The sequence below is a fragment of the Peromyscus eremicus genome, chromosome 8a (genome assembly GCF_949786415.1).
Source record: "Peromyscus eremicus chromosome 8a, PerEre_H2_v1, whole genome shotgun sequence".
Classification (NCBI taxonomy): Eukaryota; Metazoa; Chordata; class Mammalia; order Rodentia; family Cricetidae; genus Peromyscus; species Peromyscus eremicus.
Genome location: NC_081423.1, coordinates 10,218,603 through 10,233,952, shown reverse-complemented (window position 1 = coordinate 10,233,952; position 15,350 = coordinate 10,218,603). Strand labels below are relative to the sequence as shown.

The 15,350-nt window shown below is 48.2% G+C and overlaps 1 protein-coding gene across 2 annotated transcripts; it reads right to left on the bottom strand.

The window, feature by feature from the left end:
• Positions 1-343: 343 nt before the first annotated feature.
• Positions 344-10,355, bottom strand: Septin12 (septin 12). 2 transcript variants are annotated; one of them, XM_059270063.1, is made up of 10 exons: positions 10,229-10,355; positions 9,117-9,304; positions 8,562-8,687; positions 8,412-8,493; positions 6,103-6,240; positions 5,869-5,986; positions 5,687-5,782; positions 1,421-1,517; positions 781-832; positions 344-692 (listed from the first exon to the last, which is right to left on the bottom strand). In XM_059270063.1, exons 2-10 carry the CDS (start codon positions 9,274-9,276, stop codon positions 488-490), a joined length of 1,074 nt encoding a protein of 357 aa, XP_059126046.1. In that variant the 5' UTR covers positions 9,277-9,304; positions 10,229-10,355; the 3' UTR covers positions 344-487. The 2 variants fall into 2 exon arrangements, with proteins under 2 accessions (XP_059126046.1, XP_059126047.1); XM_059270064.1 differs by lacking the exon at positions 781-832 and having other exon boundaries at positions 547-692.
• Between the last annotated feature and the right edge of the window lie 4,995 nt (positions 10,356-15,350).

Sequence of the window (15,350 nt, the reverse complement as noted above, 5' to 3'; positions counted from 1 at the left end):
CTTCCCAAGTGCTGGGATTAAAGGCGTGTGCTTCCACTGCCCAACTTGGATTCTTTTTTCAATGAGAATTTACTACTCAAAAGTTGGGCTCATTCTGGATATGAACCAGGAACCTCTCACACGGTACGGGAGAATCACACCCCTAGACCAATGAGCCACTGAACCTTGAATTTCTTATCCTGTTTCTTCCTCCAGAGTGCTAGGATTGAAGATGTGCACTCTGCTGGCTTTACGTGGTGCTGGAGATCAAACCCAGGGCTCTGGGCACGTCAATCATTCTACCAACTGAGCCACATCCACAGCCCCAAGAATCATATTTTTCTATCAGACTGGCTCAGAGGACTCATTTACAAAGCCTTTAGTTGTCAAAGCACAGCTTTTTGTACAAAGTAACATCGGCTTCTCATAGATGCTCTAGTACTGGGTCTGTGTTGGGGGCTGGCTGCTGAGGAGTAGTGAAGCCTAGCAGGCCAGGGGCCATGGCCACTCAGCACTCATCTTCCCTGGAATCCTTGGGAGCTCGCTTTCGGGCCTTCCCTGGTCCAGCGGACATCAGCTGTCCTGGGGAGGCTGGGGCCAGGTTCACCCAGCCCGGCCCTCGGGGCAGCAGGTGGCTCTCATTGAGTCTGAGGACCCGGTAGTTCTCATAGTGGACATTGTGGGTGATGTCCTTCAGGTCCTGGAGATGGGAGCTGAATGACAGGAGGCAAGTCAGCCTAGGCCAGGATGGTCCCAGACCCCCCTTTCAGCCACCCGAATGCCAGGTACCCCACACCTCACCGGATGAGCAGGTCTCTCAGGAGAAGAAACTCACAGTGTGCCATGTTCTCCACTGCAAGACATGGGGCCTAACACAACTCTGCACTCGCAGTACATACGGAGTACACAGCTGCTACATGATACAGTGCCTTCTGAGACCTGCCACTGCCCTGCCCTACCACCTCTTCCTCCCCGGTTCATTCATTCATTTATTTATTCATTTATCTCTGGGGCCTGGCTCCTACAAATAGTTGCTAAACTGTTGAATACAGCATTCACCAAAGACAAAATTCATGTTTCTTTTTTTTCTTTTTGAGGCAGGGTCCCAGATAGACCAGGTTGGCCTCAAACTTGCTATGAAGCCAAGGATGCCCTTAGACTTCTGATCCTCCTGTCTCCAGGACCTCCCTGTGCTAGGGTTACAAGTGTGCCACCATGCTTGGCTCCATGTGTTTTTAATAATGATAATAATAAATCAGGGAGCTGAGGTAGGAGGAAATCCTACTTCCATGCACATGGAGGGGCTACATTAAATTTTGGCAAGCTCAAGGTTGCCTTCTAGGTGTGGGCAGCTGCCAGGCAAGGGGTGGGAAGAAGCTATGGATGTAGGGGATGCCTACATCCCCATATGCACTGCATGCTACCACGTCCCCAAACTTACCTTCAATGATGCCCCATTTGGTCTTCCGGCCCAGGACACATCTCCCATTCACCAGGTGCTCTCGATCAGCCCCGACCACAGCAAAAGGGATCTGCTCCTAAGAGACAGAGGAGAAGAAACTGAGGCAGGAGGCAGGCACATGAAACTAGGAAGTCGCAATATACCATGGAACTCATGCTACCCTCACCTCTACAAAATGGGGGCACAGATGATGCTAGTGCAGGGCTGTTCACCAATGGTGATGTGCCTAGCATAGTTAAGTGTTAGCAGCGTAACCCAAGGAAATGGTGTTGTTGTTAACTCCGCATTAATTATATAGTCCTGGGGGGGGAAGGGTGTGGCTCAGAGATTAGCATGAACAAGACCCTGTGTTTGATTCCCCAGTGTGAATTCACACATACACACACACACACACACACACACACACACAGAGAGAGAGAGAGAGAGAGAGAGAGAGAGAGAATATAATGTAATATAATGTTGGTAATATCAAATATCTTACTTAGGAAGGAGACAGTTATAATCAGGGACTAAATAGGAACTGTATATAGCAGGGACTGACCCCTTGTAACTAATGGCCAAATTGAACTGACCACCTCGTGTTTTCTTTAAACTTTTAAGAATATCTCCCCCGGGCGGTGGTGGCACACGCCTTTAATCCCAGCACTCGGGAGGCAGAGCCAGGAGGATCTCTGTGAGTTCGAGGCCAGCCTGGACTACCAAGTGAGTTCCAGGAAAGGCACAAAGCTACACAGAGAAACCTTGTCTCGAAAAAAAAAAAAAAACCAAAAAAAAAAAGAAAAGAAAAGAAAAAGAAAAAAGAATATCTCATAAGGATGGGCATGGTGGCACACACCTTTAATCCCAGTCCTTGGGAAGCAGAGGCAGGGGGATCTCTATGAGTTTGAGGTCAACCTGGTCTATAGTGAGTTCCAGGACACCCAGGGCTATGTAGATAGACCATGGCTCAAAAACCAACCAACCAGCCGGGCAGGCGGTGGTGGCGCACGCCTTTAATCCCAGCACTCGGCAGGCAGAGGCTGGTGGATCTCTGTGAGTTTGAGGCCAGCCTGGGCTACCAAGTGAGTTCCAGGAAAGGCGCAAAGCTACACAGAGAAACCCTGTCTCGAAAAACCAAAAAAAAAAAAAAAAAAAAACCCAACCAAACAATAACAAATCTCTCATGATAAGTAGGAGTTTACTTAAAATTTTAATTACATTTAGTTTTCATTTGTGTGTGTGTGTATGTGTGTGTGTGTGTGTGTGTGTGTGTGTGCATGTATATACATGTGTGGGTACATGATACATTGTCAAAGGACAGTTTGGGAGAGTTGGTTATCTCCTTCTGCCGTGCGAGTCCTGAGGATGGAACTCAGGTCATTAAGCTTGGTGGCAAACACTTTAACCCACTGAGCCATCTCAACAGCTCCATCATAAACCTAAACAAATATTTTTAATTTATTATTTAAATTAAAAGTTATTTATTTTTATAGACAGAGTCTTCCTGGGTAGCCTTAGTTGTTCTTTAACTCGCTCTGTAGACCAGGCTGAACTTGAACTCACAGCGACCCTCCTATCTCTACCTTCCAAGGGCTGGGATTAAAGGTGTGTGCGACCATGCTTGGCTTTGATTTTTTGAAATTACATTTTTTTTATTTTTATTTATTTATTATGTACACAGAAGAGGGCGCCAGATCTCATTACAGATGGTTGTGAGCCACCATGTGGGTGCTGGGAATTGAACTCAGGACCTCTTGAAGAGCAGTCGGTGCTCTTAACCTCTGAGCCATCTCTCCAGCCCTGAAATTACATTTATGCATTTATTTTTAAAGATTTAAAAACAGGGGCTGGAGAAATGGCTCAGTTTTTTTTTTTTTAATGCCAAATGTCATTTATTGAAGGAGGGAGGAGGTCTTAAATACAGGCTTACAGCACAATGGGAGAAACCCGGAGGGCAGAAGTTCACTACTGATGTTTTACAATCTTGCATCTAAACTGTTAAGCCCATTATGCAGGATACACAGACAAGGAACTTCCCTTAAGCGTTCGGGAGGGTGGAACCCAGCAGGGAATTAGCATAGGGAGGATATCAAGGTCAAGGTCAGCAAGCAAGGCAACAGTTACCCAAACGGGGGCCAGGACCCTACAGGTCCCCCTTTTACTAAAAAATGAGCTTCTGGGGCTGGAGAGATGGCTCAGTGGTTAAGAGTACTACTGGCTGCTCTTCCAAAGGTTCTGAGTTCAATTCCCAGCAACCACATGGTGGCTCACAACCATCTACAATAAGATCTGGTGCCCTCTTCTGGCCTGCCGGCAAAACATGCAGGCAGAACACTGTATGCGTAATAAATAAATAAATCTTTAAAAAAAAAAAAAAAAAAAAAAATGAGCTTCTGGCTTAGGTTATGTGGGACGTCAGCAGGTCACCTTACCCGTCATGGAGACACCTGCCTAAGCTACACAGGCGCTCTGTCTTAGGTTGGTGAGCGCCCCCCAGGCATTACCCGTCTCTTAATACTCATTATCATACAGGCTCAATCGTGTGTGAGCTGCAGAGTTAACTGCTGCCAAAGATCTCAAAGTGGCGCTGGGCTTGCAATCTGTATGTTCAACACAAAAAAGACCAGCAGAAGTCCTAACCCACCCATAGCCAGTAGGCTAAAGGCAGCCTCAGTTGTTAAGAGCACATGTTCTTGCAGAGGACTCAAGTTCGATTCCCAGCGCTCACATCAGGCAGTTCACAACTGCCTGGAATTCAGGGAGTTGACTTTCTCACCTTTTTGGGCACATGCACAGACACACATATATACACATAAATAAATAATAAAAATTTTTAAAAAGATTCAAAATATTATTTTGAATTCTGTACATGTGTGTGTTTGTATAGGTATGTATATGTGATTGCATGTGATGGTATTGGATCCCCTGAGCTGAGTTATAGGTGATTGTGAGTTGCTGGACCTGAGTGCTGGGAACAGAACTTGAGTCTTCTGGAAAAGAATCCAGTCTCCTAACCTTTGAGACATTTCTCTAGGTCCTGTGTGTGTGTGTGTGTGTGTGTGTGTGTGTGTGTGTGTGTGTGAGAGAGAGAGAGAGAGAGAGAGAGAGAGAGAGAGAGAGAGGGAGATCTTGTGTGGAGGTCAGAGGACCACTTGTGGGAAGTGGTTCCCTTTTCCACCATGTGAGTCTCAGGGATTGAACTTAAGTCACTCAGCTTGAAGCAAGCACCACTAACCATTTAGACTTCTCGCCAGCCCCTATTCTTTGAATTTTAAAAATTTGTTTTCTGAGACAGGATCACATGTATCTCAGATTGGCCTTGAACTGAGTACACAGCCAAGGATGAGCTTGAACTTCTGATCCTCCTGCCTCCACCTCTCCAGTGCACCGCCATGTTCTTCATCAACTTAAAATATTTGATTTTATTATTATTGTTTGGAACGCTGGAGATAAAAATCGGGGCCTCGTGCACACTGGGCATGTGCTTTACCTCTGAACTACAACCCAAGGACCGGGGATGTTTCTCTTCTGTGGTGATGGGGACCAAGGTCAGAGCCTCCACACACTCTACAAACACGATTTTTTTTTTTTGGCTACAAAAGCCCATTTGTTTTCTCTCCTCTGGGGGTGCTCTCAGGCCACACTGCAGGGTTCAGTAGTTGCACCAGAGACTGCCTGGCCCAAAGAACCTAGAATATGTCCACCTGGACACCACACAGTCACCACCTGGACACCCACACAGTCACCACCTGGACACCCACACAGTCACCACCTGGACACCCACACAGTCACCACCTGGACACCCACACAGTCACCACCTGGACACCCACACAGTCACCACCTGGACACCACACAGTCACCACCTGGACACCACACAGTCACCACGTGAGAGCTGTAGCCCACCGTGTCTGTGTGTGCGTGTGCATGAGCTCACGTGAGAGCTGTGTCCCACCGTGTCTAGTTCCCCCGTCCGTTTTAAGATCTGGTTATCTCTACTGTTGAGCAGTAAGGTTCTTTATCTATCAGAGTGTCAGCCCAGTAAAGCCGTGGCTGACGGACATTTCTTCCCACTCTGTGGGTTCTCTGAGGAGAGCCATTTCTTGCTCGCTTTGAATTTGTGAGCAGATGAAGAATCTTTAACTATGTACATACATTTCCTGAAATTGCAGAAAGAGATCGGTTTTCAGATGGAAAGGATGAGTGAGTGGGAAGGAAATCAGATGGCCTTAGTGTCACTGGCCTTCTGCACCGTCTAAGGCACCTTACCCGGATCTTACTGTTAAGGAGCTGGTCATTGACATCCTCATCGAAACATTTCTGCGGGTACACATCGATGCAGTGAGTTTTCAGGTTTTGCTGGATCTGGGGAACCAAGCACAAGTGATCTCAGCACACCATTCATTCTGCTCTGCACACTGACCCAGCTCCACCTTGGGCACCCAGATCACCCTGCTCCTGAAGGCATCTCGCTCTTCAATGGTCAGGCTGTCAGCCCGGGCGATCACGGGCACCACATTCACAGTCCGGCACAGCCGCCGCAGGAACTCAATGTCCAGGGGCCGAAGGCTGCCCGGGACAGGGCAGTGACGGTAGCGGGTGGTGGATGGATGAGTGAGGTACAAAAGTCAACCCGAAGCTCCCAACCGTCAAGTGGCCCTCCCGCAGCCAGTGGGTCACCTCACCAGTGGCCCGTGGGTGGCACAAAGTACACACAGCAGTGCACACGCGTGTCGGGGATGTGGCGCTGCCGGGTGATGAGGAGCTCCTCCTGAAGATACTGCTCGTACTGTTGGTTGATGTAGCTCAGGATCGGGTCCCAGCTGGGGCAGAGACGTCCCCTCAGTGCCATCCCCCAGGACTCACTACTTTCTGGTCTCTGGGTGGTCTATCTACATTCTCAGGGACACACAGAAACCTCTGCCTCTCTTCACTTGAGGTCTAAGCTTCCCTGTTCATAAAGCGAGCACAGTGATAGCACTTATTGGTTGGGCCTGGTGCCACAGGCTTGTCATCCCAGCTACTCAAGAAACTAAGGCAGCAGGGTTATAAGTTCGAAGCCAGCCTGGATAATTTAGGGAAATCAAGTCTCAAGAGAAAACATAAAATCTGGAGCTGGGGATATCATTCAGTGTTTGCTAACATGTACCAAGTCTTAAGTTCATTCTCTAGCACTAACACATATATATCCTAGTATCTATATCATATATATTATATGTATATAAAATTTGCTTGGTGGTCATTAAGTGACAATTGGTCATCAGCATGGTCCAAGACACCACTGGTTCTCACCTGGTAGCTGCAAGAGTCTGTGTGTGTGTGTGTGTGTGTGTGTGTGTGTGTGTGTGTGTGTACCTGTGTGGAGGTCAGAGGTCGCTCTTGGCTCTCTTCCTTAGTTGCTCTCTACCATACAGCTATGCCTGACTTGGAATTATCTTATTTTATGTGTGTTTCACTTGCATGGCTGTGGTAATTTGAATGTGACTGGCCCCCATAAGCTCATAGGAAATGGCACTGTTAGGGGGTGTGGATTTGTTGCAGTAGGTGTGGCCTCGCTGTAGGAAGTATGTCACTGTGGGGGTGGGCTTGAGGGCTCATATATGCTCAAGCCATGCCCAGTGTCCCAGACCACTTCCTGTTGCCTAGAGGTCAAGATGTAGGACTCTCAGCTACTTCTCCAGCACCATGTCTGCCTGCATGCTGCCATGTCGCATCATAATGATAATGGACTAAACCTCTGAAAATGTAAGCCACCCCAATTAAATGTTTTTTCTTTATAAGAGTTGCCATGGGGGCTGGAGAGATGACTCAGTGGTTAAGAGCACTGTCTACTCCTCCAGAGGACCCGGGTTCAATTCCCAGCACCCACATGGTGACTCATAACTGTCCATAACTCCTGTTCCAGAGGAATCAGACACCCTCACACAGACATGCATGCAGGCAAAGTACCAATGTACATAAATACAAATAAACAAGGTGGTGGTGGCACACGCCTTTAACCCCAACATGCAGGAGGCAGAGGCAGGCGGATCTCTGTGAGTTTGAGGCCAGCCTGGGCTACAGAGAGAGTTCCAGGAAAGGCGCCAAAGCTACACAGAGAAACCCTGTCTCGAAAAACTAAAAAATAAATAAACTATTAAAAAAAAAAAGAGGTGGTCAGCTGGGCAGTGGTAGGGCACACCTTTAATCCCAGGACTTGGGAGGCAGAGACAGGTGGATCTCTGTGAGTTGGAGGCCAGTCTGGTCTACACAGTGAGTTCCAGGACAGCCAGGGCTACACAGTGAGACCCTGTCTCAAAAACAACAAACAAGCAAAAGGCAGGTGCTGCCCGACTTCACCTTGTATGTGGAGAGAAGATCTTTTCAGTGACCTGGGGCTCACAGGACCCCGTCTCTGCCTCCCCAGCAGTAGGACCTCAGGGATGCACTGCCATGCTTGGCTTTTTTTTTTTCTTCTTCCCACGTGGGTTCTGGGGATAAGCTCAGCTTTCAAGGCAAGCACTTCACCAAAGGGACCATCTGTCCAGTCCTCTGCTGGGGCCTTCCTACTCCGGGCTTCTGTCAGCACAACACTCCACCAGACTGCCTGACTGCTTCTGCTCTTGGAGATTGACCCCAGACCCTGCTCATGGTGTGCTAGCATTCTAATGCTGAACTATAACACTAAGCTCTGTGCTCAGCCCTGTCCTCACTTTCTGTTTTGAGATAAGAGTCTTGACACATTGCTCAGGCTGGCTTTGAACTCATGATTCTTCTGCTTCAACTGCCAGAATGCAGGGATTACAGAAGTACAGATTTCTGGTGCTTTAATTGAGCACCAACTGTGTACCAGACCGCTGGCTGAGACCCGTACATACTCAGCTCTCTTCAACTTTGGAGGGTGAGGTGGGTATAGGAAAATGAGTCTCCCAGGTGACACAGACAGATGACAGGCCCCTCCAGGGTGGCTTTTCACAGACCTTGTGGGACAGGGGCTGCACACCCCAGGACCCACCACTTGTCATTGTTGATCTGGTCTCCAAAGCCAGGTGTATCTGTCACTGTCAGCTTCAGCTTTAGGCCCTTCTCCTCGATCACTGCGGAGGGAGAGAGATGGAAGACTACAGCCCTGGCGGGGCCTGTGGGGGCAGGGAGGGCCACTCACCGTGAGTCATGGAGTGCAGCTCCAATGTTTGTGGCATGGGTACCTCCAGGTTGGGTAGACTTGACTGCCACACTTTGGACTTGAACAGCGTGTTCACCATGGTGGACTTGCCCAGCCCACTCTGCCCTGGGAGATACAGAACATAGTGGCCAAGGTATATATGCTAGGATATATATATATCTCATAGTGTGTGTGTGTGTGTGTGTGTGTGTGTGTGTGTGTGTGTGTGCAGGGAGATAAGAAGACAACTCTTGGGAATTGGTTCTGTCCTCCACTTCGGGGGTTCTGAGTCATCTACTGCATAAGCACTGTCAGTACAGTGAGGTCATTCATGGTCACTGTGTCTGGAAGGACCCACACCCATGATTACCCTTGGCTGGGTAATCCACTTATGGGTGGTTTTGCGTCGAATGACTCAACACCTCTCACAGATTTAATTGCAACTCTTGTGTGAGCTGGTGGGTCAGTGTGGAAGACTGAGTCCAGCGCAGGTGAGGGACCACGCCCATGGAGTCTTCTTTCATCTTCTCCTCTCTACCTCTGCCCCTAACTCACCAACTACCATGATGTTGAACTCGAACCCGGTCTTCATGGCCTTGATCCTCAGCTGGTCTAACACAGCCTCAATGCCCACAGATCCAAGCATCTCACAGGGTGGGGTCATGGGGCTGGAGGGCCTTGAAGAGCAGGGAGAGGGCGATCGCCTCTCCTCCATGGGGCTGAGGATACAGTGGTGTCTGTTGCTGGGGAAGTTTTGGAGAGAAATGTTGTGTTGCTAGGGCTGGGGCTCAGAGGGGCTATTCTGAGTAGACTTTTCTTTTGGCTGACCTCCATCTACTCTGGAGCTAAAGATGACATTGAACTCCTAATCCTCCTGCCTCCACCTCCAAAGTGCAAGGATTACAGATATGTACCACCATGCCCAGATTTTAAATTTTGCTGGGAATTGAACCCAGGCCTTCATGCACACTAGACAAGCACTCTTCCAGTTAAGCTACATCCTGGCCCATCCTGCCGCCACCCCTCAGTTTTACACTGTTGTTTAGGCCAATCTGGAACTCCCTATGTAGCTCAGGTCAGGACAGTCTTGAGTTCGTGGCAATCTCCCTGCCTCTGTTCCCAAATGCTGGGATTATAGGTGTTTACCACCATACCTGGCTGGAGTTCTGGCTTCCAAACCATAACTGAGTGTGTTGTTCCTGGTTATGCTCTATACCCCCGGTCAGACTGAGTTTTCATGACCCCAGGCTGGGGAGACTGGGGAGACTGAGTCTGCATCCTGAGACACTCTTGTCTCAGAAATCTACCTTCCCCTACTCTTGACAATGATCTTCCCACTCAGACCCTAGTGTTTGTGGCTGGACTGGAGTCCTTAAAGAGCCACAGTCGGGGGGGACTGGGCTGTTCATATCGCAACAGGGAACTTGGGGAATTGGGGAAGGGGCTTAGGAATAGATCCTTCGCTTTCCCCAGGGGGACAAAGAGCAGAGTTAGAAGACGTGATAGGGACAGATCTTGAACGAAGGACACACACACACACACACACACACACACACACACACACACACACACGGGAACAGGAATTGGGGGGGCAGCTGCTGCAGTGCGCAGGCACCAGTGGGCAGCCGCAGAGGACACAGAGAAAAAGAAGCTGGCTGGTGCGGCACCTGGTGAATGAGTCCCTTGTGGGAGCTGAGAGCAGCTGGCAGGCCCTGGGGTGCGCTGAGGGGGAGGGGAGGGCTGGCAGTTAGCCACAGAATCTAGGCCTCCTTCCTTCTTCCTCCTTCCTGTGATCTGCCCCCTCCCCCTCAGGCAGGAGGGGCTAAGGCCAGGGACCTGTTGCTTCACCCTGAGCCTTTAAACCCTAACACCAGGCAGTGGCCCTGACCTCATCACACAGGACCCCAGCTAGAGATGGGAGCCCGGGCGCTAGGCAGCACCCTCACCAAGACTCTGGGTTGATGAAAGTCGGTTTCCACTTCCAAGTCCATGCTTTAGCTTTGTGTCCAGGAACTGTGGGTGGAGATCCACTGCCTAGAAGCTGGCACCCCAGGGGTAAACCTGTCTCGGGACAGCTACCTACTGGGGAGCCCTGGGATAATCTGCAGCCTATGAAGTCACGGTTTTCATCTCAGGTTTCAGATAAGAGAGTAAAGCCTGAAGTTCAAGGTCACACATGGAGGAAGCAGCTGAGCCAGAGCAGCAGACCGTCTGTTCCTTCTGTTTCCTGTTTACAGGGGTCTGTCCTATACCAGTATGTTTCAAATGACAAGAGGGGCATGGTGGAACACAGCTGAAATCCCAGCACTTGAGAGGCTGAGGCAGGAGAATATTGAAGCCGTCTTCATCTACCCAGTTAGATCCTGTCTCAAAAAAAAAAAAAAAAAGAAAGAAAGAAAGGAAGGAAGGAAAAAAGAAAGAAAGAAAGAAAAAGTATGGGTGGGACTGCAGAGATGGCTCATCAGTTAGACCAGTGAGACCCAAGTTTGATCCCCAGCACCCACATGGATCCAGGGGATCTGACAACCTCTTTGGCCTCCTAGGGCATTTCATGCATATGGTGCACAGACATGTATACAGGCAAAATATCCAACATGTAGAATTTTATATATATATATATATATATATATATATATATATATATATATATATATAATATGCACACACACATATTTTTTTTAAAGGGCACTTTTTGCTTTTGCAGAGGACCAACTTTGGTTCCCAATACCCATGGCAGACCACTCACAACCAAACGTAACTATAGCTTCAGGGGATCCAGCACCCTCTTCTGTCACGGGATGGCACCTCCCACACCACACACACACACACACACACACACACACACACACACACACACTAAATAAATAAATAAATAAATAAATAAATAAATAAATAAATAAATAAAAGCAAATCTTTAAAAAGGGGTAGGGAAGGAGGACTGGAGGAGGTGCCTTGATCCGTAAAGTGTTCATCACACAAGCGTGGGGATTTGAGTTGAGATTCCCAACATCCATCTGAAAAGTCTGGCATGATGATGTGTGCAGCAGTCCCAGCTCTGGGAAGGCAGAGACAGGCAGATCCCTGGGGCTCACTAGCCAGCCAGTCTAACCAGGGACTTCCAGGTTCAGTGAGAAATCCTTTCTCAAAACACAAGTGGGAAATGATTGCAGAAGACTCTGACGTCAACCTGTCTTCCACACACGTTCATACATATATAAACATGTATGCACACATGCTAAACATAAATAAATAGCCAGGCGGTGCTGGTTCATGCCTTAATCCCAGCACTCAGGAGGCAGAGGCAGGCAGATCTCTGAGTTTGAGGGTAGCCTCATCTACAGAGCAAGTTCCAGGACAGCCAGAGCTACACAGAGAAGCCTTGCCTCAGAAAACCAAAAAATAAATAAAAAGCCCTGGCCACTCTGCCCTCTTGAGTGGGCCACATAACGCTTTACTTTTGAGACAGAATGTCATATACCCAGGCTGCTCCCATTTTCATATGTAACCAGGGTGATCTTGAACTTTGATCTCCTTGTCTCAAGAAGCTAGGATTACAGGTGTATACCACTGCATTTAGCTTTCCCCCTAACTCTTGCCAAAAGTCTAGACATGGAGGGCTTTCTGTAATACAAGCTTTGTTGGGCTGGTCTACATACTAGCCACATGGCAGAGGCCCAGATCCTAAGACAAAGAACCCACAGCTCCCAGCAGCAGGTACAGAGTGGCTGGATACGTTCCTTCCCTGGACAGAATGAGGGCACCTTTACAAACCACAGGGACGGGAGGTTGTGTAACCTCCTCACTGGATGAGAGAGTAGGACTGGACGGGGCAGAGCTTTAGCATAGGAGCGCCCGTATAAGACTGTTGGATTGCTGGGGGTTACCAACCAGCAAGGTTTGCACATAGAGAGGCTACAAGGTTGACTGTGTTGGATTTAACCCAAGATTTCCAGGCTGTTGAGATGGCTCAGAGGATAAAAGTTACTACGACTGTGACGAAAGCAAGCTGGGGAGGAAAGTTTGGTTTTTTTTTTTTTTTTTGGGTATAAGCTTCCACATCACAGTTCACCATCAAAGGAAGTCAGAACTCAAGCAGGGAAGGAGCTGATGCAGTGGCCATGGAGGGGTGCTGCTTGCTGCTTACGGCTTGTTCAACCTGCTTTCTTATAGAACCCAGGACCATTCACCCAGGGGTGGCATCACCCGCAATAGACTGGCCCTCTCCCACTAACCACTAATTAAGAAAATACCCCACAGGCTTGCCTACAGCCCAAGCTTTTGTGTGTGTGTGGTTTTTCAAGACAGGGATTTTTCTGTGTCAACAGCCTTGCCTGTCCTGGAACTGACTCTGTAGACCGGGCTAGCCTTGAACTCAGAGAGCTCTGCCTGCTTCTGCCTCCCGAATGCTGGGACTACAGGTGTGTGACACCACCACCAGGCTTAGAGGCATCTTTTCAATTGAGGTTCCTGTTTCTCTGATAACTCTGCCTCAAGTTGACATAGAACCAGCCAGCACAAGGGGCTTGTTGCCAAACCTGAAGATATGAGTTCAATCCCCCAAATCTATGTAAACATGGAAGGAGGAAACCCACTCCTATGAATTGTCCTCCGATCTCCAACACACACACTGTGGGATGTCTTGCCTCCAACAAAAACATGGACACACACAATAAATAAACAAATTCATAAATAATAAATGAAAAAAATTTCCCAACCTTTTTCTTGCAATTAAATTGAGGGCAACTGGGACCGGAGAGATGTCTCAATGGTTAAGGGCAATGCCGTTCTTCCAGAGGACTTGGGTTTGATCCCCAACACCCACACGAGGGCTTAACCACCATATGTAACTCCAGTTCTGGGTTTCCCACTCCCTCTGTACACATAAAAATAAAATTGTCTTTATTTTGGCAGGTTGGAATCCACAGCCTCACAAGCTAGATGAGTGTGCTCCTCGTTACAGTTGCAGCCAGGAGTTTCTCTTCCACGTCTCACCCCTCCCTCTATCTCAGTGGCTCCAGGCTACTTTTATCCAAACCCATCACACTTGAGCCTTTCTGACCTGTTCCCTGGTGTTGATTTGGCAAGCCTTAAGGTTTGTATGTCCAGAGGGGCTGACCGGCATTCTCTGGGAGGGCTCAGGCCTCTGTTGTAGCCACTGCTCCCAGGTGACCTAGGTGGACAGTCACGGCAGTGGGCTAGCACACTCTCTGTGCCTGGTGACTGCTGTGAGGCTTGGCCTGCCCCCAGACGCTCATCTCACTCTCCTGGTTCCAGCCGGTGTCTTCCGCTTGGGCTCCTCCCTCACCTTTGGCTTGTCTTCAGACACAGCACCGTGTTGGCCAGTTTTGTGTCAACTTCACACAGGAAGCCATCTGAGTGGAGGGACCCTCAACTGAAAAAATTGCCTCCGTAAGATTGGGCTGAAGGCAAGCCTGTAGGGCAATTTCTTCCTTTTTTCTTTTTTAAAATTTTAAACAGTAAAATATTTTCTCCGTAGAAAATAGTATAAATGATAACATTTCCCAGTAAGCCCTTTTAAGCCAAATGATAGCTGAATTATACATATAAATATTGATTAGATTCTGGGATACAGAAGAAACCTATCTTTATCTGTTCAGAGAGCTATGTTTTACTTAAGTTGTGTAAGTGAGATTTCTATTCATCTTCCCCTTCACTGTTTGATTTATGGCAGACATTTTTCTATAGGCTAATCCATAATCTAAAAAGATTTTAGCCTCCCCTCCTGAAAGTACTGCCAGCATTTTCTTTTATCAGCTTGATACAGTACAAATTCTTTTTTTTTTTTTTTTTTTTTGGTTTTTTGAGACAGGGTTTCTCTGTGTAGCTTTGCGCCTTTCCTGGGACTCACTTGGTAGTCCAGGCTGGCCTCGAACTCACAGAGATCCGCCTGGCTCTGCCTCCCGAGTGCTGGGATTAAAGACGTGCGCCACCACCGCCCGGCACAGTACAAATTCTTATCCTAGTATTGAAATGTTTCACTAAAGCTTGCCCAGTGATTGGGCAAAACCAAAACTTATTATAAGCCACAGTCATCCTAGGGTCCCCTCTTCTAGGTAGCCTCCCTGGATCTGTGGGTTGCAGTCTGATTGTCCTTTCTTTATTTATATCTAGTATTAGGGCAATTTCTTAATTAGTTATTGATGGAGGAGGGCCCAGCCCATTGTGGGTGGTGCCATCCCTGGGCTGCTGATCCTGCTTCTATCAGAAAGCAGGCTGAGCCAGGAGGAACAAGCCAGTGAGCAGCTCTCCTCCACGACCTCCCCATCATTTTCCTGCCCTGTTTGAGTTCTTGCTTTGGCTTCCCTCAATGGATTGTGATTCAGGATATGTCAGCCAAATAAGCCCTTTCCTTCCCAGTTGCTTTGGTCATGGTGTTTCATCACAGCCGTAGAAACCCTAACTAGGACAGACATTGCTACCAGGGACTAAAACCATGAGCCAAAGTCAACCTTACCTTCCTTCTTTTCCTTTGGTATTTTGTCACAATACAAGCAATTTAACACAGCATCCCGCTGTTGAGAAAATCCCACGGGATCATCAAGGCATGGAGTTCCCACATTGTGAAGCTGGGTTTGGTGGTGCACACCTTTAATCCCAGTGGTGGACTTTTATTAGTTCAAGGACAGCCTGCTCTACACAATGAGTTCAACAACAGCCAGGGCTATGTAGAGAGACCCTGTCTCCAGAATAAACAGACAGACAAACATAAATACCGAGGAAGATACACAGTTCGTGTTCACTTTTACAGATAGGACTACTAAAACAGAG

Bases quoted from the DNA above. Each gene is read 5' to 3' on its own strand.
- Septin12 (XM_059270063.1), bottom strand. From the start codon at position 9,276: ATGGAGGAGAGGCGATCGCCCTCTCCCTGCTCTTCAAGGCCCTCCAGC. The intron at 6,241-8,411 runs GTGGGTCCTGGG...TCTCTGCCCCAG, and splicing joins CAGATCAACAATGACAAGTG to CTGGGACCCGATCCTGAGCT. The intron at 833-1,420 runs GTAAGTTTGGGG...CATGTCTTGCAG, and splicing joins CAAATGGGGCATCATTGAAG to TGGAGAACATGGCACACTGT.